Source organism: Terrapene carolina, unplaced genomic scaffold (genome assembly GCF_002925995.2).
Source record: "Terrapene carolina triunguis isolate 2854851 unplaced genomic scaffold, T_m_triunguis-2.0 Scaffold9555, whole genome shotgun sequence".
Lineage (NCBI taxonomy): Eukaryota > Metazoa > Chordata > Testudines > Emydidae > Terrapene > Terrapene triunguis.
This window is the reverse complement of record NW_020673906.1, coordinates 1-4,619: the sequence shown is the minus strand read 5'-3', so window position 1 is coordinate 4,619 and position 4,619 is coordinate 1. Positions and strand designations below refer to the sequence as shown.

The following is a 4,619-nucleotide window of genomic DNA, read 5'->3' as shown; positions in this document are numbered from 1 at the left end:
TACAATTAGCCACAAGAAAACACAATGAGAAAGAAAGAGAGACAGAGGAATTGTGACCCTTAAAGGGAGGTCCCTTACATGTTTCAATGTCAGCAGAAGCCAGTTTCCCTGTGGTACCAAAGTGGATTCTGATGAATTTGCCCTTTAAAGGAAAAAAAAAGTCATTTAATTTAAAACCCTCAGAGGCAGACAAGGGATGAAATCCTGGCCCAATTGAAATCAATGGGAATTTTGCCTTTTACTTCAGAGAGGCCAAGGCTTCACCCTAGATGTATTTTATTAATAGGTAGTGAAATTTTTAGCCTATGTCACTACTAAATATTTAGGTAAAGACCTATGCTAAATTATTAACATCCATAGTGACCAATATAGCCACAATTGTACAGTTCACATAAGTTGAATGCACGGGAGAAAGGAAGGCCTGAAAGCACAAAAGTATCCAGACGCCAAAGTCCCTGTTTTAGGCACTTAAGTCCTGGTTTAATCAGCATTGTGACGCACAAAACTCCTGCTGAACCCTGTCGGTGCCTAAACTCCCTTGACACCTATGTTTTTGCAGTAAAAGTTCCCCGTCATCTATGTTCTTGCCTCTGGGTGTGCGCACTTCTGCCTCCCTCTAGCCATAGGTGCCAATCTCCTGCCTAAGCCCCAGAACAATTGATGTACCAGGGGAAGACAGGCATTCAGCTGCTTAAATCGCATGGGGGGCCTGATCCGGCAGGCATGCTCAGAGGACTCCTCCTGGATCAGGCCCCTCAGATGAGTTAACAAAGAGCAGCCAGGGATGAAGGACTTCCCTCATAATCTTTAGCCCAGTGGTTAGGGTGCTCACCTGGGATGTAGGAGACCCACCTCTGCCTGAGGGGAGAAGGGTTTTGAACAAGTACCTCCGTTCAGATGAGTATGTTAACCACTGGGCTGTGGACTCTTCTGATGTGGGGCTCCGTCAGTCTCTCCTGTTGTCGCTGTTGCACTCTGGATAAAAATAAAGAGTCACTAGAACAGGAGGACTGGATCCTGGGTCTCCCACCTCCCGGGTGAGTGCGCGAACCACCAGATCTATAGAGTCATTCTCTCACTTCAGTCTCCCCCACACAGAGAGCAGAAGCATGAGAATGACTCCATAGCTGGGTGATTACTGCACTCACATGAAAGGAGGGGAGACCCAGGGTCCCACTCCAATGACTCTTTAATTATTGATCCAGAATGAGACAGCTTCAGCAGGAGAGACTGAAGGAGCCCCACATCAGAATAAATGGTTAGGGCTCTCCCCTGAGAGGTGGTAGATACTGTTCAAATCCCTTCTCCTCATCCAATGGCAGTGGGACTTGAACTGGGGGTTGTAGTAGGAAAAGAGCATGAGACATAAGCCCTTGTATCAGAGGCCTGGTATGAGACCTGAGGCCTGGGCTAAAGTAGTGGTCAAAGTTTTGCTAATATCAAGCAAAGTCAGGCTGTAAGCCAGAGGCAGGCCCTGCTCACATAATCTGGTAAGAACAGGGCTGACACTGCAGAAACACACATTCCTAAGAAGTGCTACACACAGGCCATGCACACAAACACATTCCAGAAGGTGGTACCAGAACGCCTCGATACCAAACACATTCACCAAGATAACAGGAATATGCTGACCCATCCTAAAGATAACGTCAGGATGACAGCATGATGGATAGAGATGTTTTGATTGAACCAACAGGTACAAGGTGGTGGTTAGCTATGTCAGAGGGCAGTATCTAACCACATCAGAGGGGCAATACATAATTGTTTGTATTGGTGTATAAAATGGAGTCTCAGAGGGAGTGTCTTTGGCCAGCCTAGGGGGGAATGGAAAGTCCCGCCATTCACTGAGCTGCATCCATTGTCACGGGCATACATGCATTGAGTGTACTTGTAGCAAGTATAGGGCACCAATACTGTGCTTTGTCGACAATAAACCTGGCTGGGTGCCTTCAGACCTTGTGGTCATTGGGTGGTTCACTTGTGGTCATTGGGTGGTTCACTTGAGGTCTGCTGCCCCAGCTCTGTGCACTAACTGCCCCAATAACAACAATGTGGGTGAAACCAGACAATCACTACCTCTCAAATGAACACTCACAGGAAAATGATAAAAGACAAAAACACTCTATCACCTGTGGGTGAACACTTTTCACAGAGTGATCACTCTATGTCTGACCTCTCAGTGCTCATCTCAAAGGAAACCAAAGCCTGGGAGCTTAAATTCATCACTCTGCTAGACACTAAAAACCGTGGACTGAACAGAAACTCTGGATTTATGGCTTATTACAACAATATGTAACCCACTAACCCCCATTTTTGTCCTATGACTGCAGAGGTGTTAATGGGGCACTCTACCTTGAATGGGCCCTTACAATATGTGTTAACTACTTATACTAAATAATCTGTTCCACCTTGCATTTAGCTGTGATGCTCAGAGTACCCTTCCCAGACCTGAAGAAGAGCTCTGTGTGGCTGGAAAGCTTCTCTCTCTCACCAACAGAAGTTGGTCCAATAAAAGATATTACCTCATCCACCTTGTCTCTCTACTATAATTTCTGTTATTTATATGTATGTTTAATCTGTCCTTGTTTGAAAACCAGTAAAGACATGATAAAAAATTCTAATTATATGAACATAAATTGTCCCATCACTGCACTTGAGTGAGTGGCAGACACCGTACCCTCATGTTTGCCTAGAACTAAGAGCATTTCTGACAAAAAAGACTTACAAAACGAGAGGAATTGTCATTCCTCACAGTCTTGGCATTCCCAAAGGCCTCCAGCAGGGGGTTGGCGCTGATGATTTGATCTTCAAGGGTCCCCTACAAAGTAATAATTATTGTCAAATTAAGGTTGTTTTAAACCAGTATATACGTGGCAGTTTCAGAAAAGAGCATTTAATCCCATCTTTAGTGACCAACTCACGTGCATTTTGCCTGGCTCTTCCTTCTTCTTCTCCCCACTAGCTGCAATTGTTGCAAAGTACTGGATGACACGCTTTGTGTTCACAGTCTTTCCAGCACCAGATTCTCCGCTGTCAAATCAAACAGAGAAGGAAAGAACACACATAACCAAAGAGTTTCTTCCTGCAGCACATAGCAAAGCCAGCAAAAACCAGGGCAGGGAAATATACATACGTGATGAGGATCGACTGATTCTCCCGATCTGTGAAAGAGACAGAACCAAAAAGACTTTTAAAAGAGTTACTGAGTAACGTTGAACTGACTGAAATGTGTTTGAAGTAAATATGAGATCGTCAGCATTTTTATCTGAAACTTTTTTCAACAAAAACTAGCCTTTTTTCAAAACTAGAAACTTTCTCTAGTAGCTTCCGATTTCTTGAGATTTTTGTTTTTAATCAGCATTGGAAATGTTTGAGTTTTTAGGAAATCCTTTTTTTTTCCCTTTTGTTTTCTTTTTTGTCACTGAATGCCAGTAGAATGAATTATGCCCAGAATGAGTTGGGGGGGGTTTCTGGTCACTTTTTCTGTTTTCTTTTTCTTTTTTGTTCATTTTAGCACTAGTCTTACCCTTCTCTTAATTTTACCTATTCTGTAAGTTTCCAGAGTTGAGGAAGTTTCTAAAAGTTACAAAGTGGGAAAAGGAAAAAACAAAATGAAAATGTGAAGATAAAATAAAGCTATGAGCATCATCCATTCTACTGCATCCAGTGGTAAAAGGAAAAAAAGAGAAAGGAAGAAAACAAAACCAATATTTTAAAAATCATTTCAGTTTGTAATGAAATTACTTCCAAATTTTGATTTTTTTCATGAACTGTTTTCTCTCTCTCTCTCTCTCTCTCTCAAACAATCAATGTATCAATTCCATGATATTTAGGTTTTGAGTTAAATTCACATGGATTGACAGAACCACAGGATACGTGGACTTCAGACCAACTTATACACATTTTCCTTTCATCAAATTTTATTATTCAGAAATCTGAACAAGTGACTTAAATCTCTGTAGGGCAAATGATTATATAAACAATACTCTTAACTAAAAGACAGCTAAAAGTTTGCAAGTTCATCCTAACCTCTTGGAGCTGAAATTTCATGAGATCATATAGTTTCTGAATCCAGCTATGCTGGAAATACCATGAGATCAACATTTTATCAAAGCATTTTACACTTTTGTTCTAAGCCTGGTTGAAACCTAGGAACAAAGAACAGTTATTTTTTTAGAAAAATTAACCAAACTTTCCAGAATATCAAAAAGGATTTGTGTGAAATTTTGGGTCAGGTTTAGATTCAAGTGCTGGACAAAGTTTTGGGTCAGTTTCAGTGTGGGTTTCAATGAATTCTTGTTTCATCTGAACCACTTTACCTATCACTATTCTTAGCACTTTCAGTGTCTTTGGCTATATGTTATGGGTTTGATATTTAGAAAAACTAAGTGCAAAAATATGTGTAATTTGCACTGGTACTGATGATGGCTGTGAAGGAAATAAGGCTCACAGATATTTGCTCACCAGTGAATGCTAAAACTCAGCCACTGTGATTCCTCATATGAAATTTTCATTGTATAATCACTTTTCAGGAGTTGAGCCACTCACCAGTTAACATGAACTGATAGGCGCTGTCAGAGATGGAGAAGATGTGGGGAGGGGCCTCTTGACGCTTTTTG

At 41.5% G+C, this 4,619-nt stretch overlaps 1 protein-coding gene across 1 annotated transcript; it reads right to left on the bottom strand.

Annotated features, from left to right (window-relative positions):
- Positions 1-13: 13 nt before the first annotated feature.
- Positions 14-4,613, bottom strand: LOC115271421 (myosin-2-like; the record flags this gene model as incomplete). The annotated part of the gene is made up of 5 exons (XM_029913906.1): positions 4,549-4,613; positions 3,134-3,161; positions 2,922-3,030; positions 2,726-2,818; positions 14-142 (listed from the first exon to the last, which is right to left on the bottom strand). Coding segments are annotated over exons 1-5 (369 nt in total), but the record flags the coding sequence as incomplete, so codon positions are not given.
- Between the last annotated feature and the right edge of the window lie 6 nt (positions 4,614-4,619).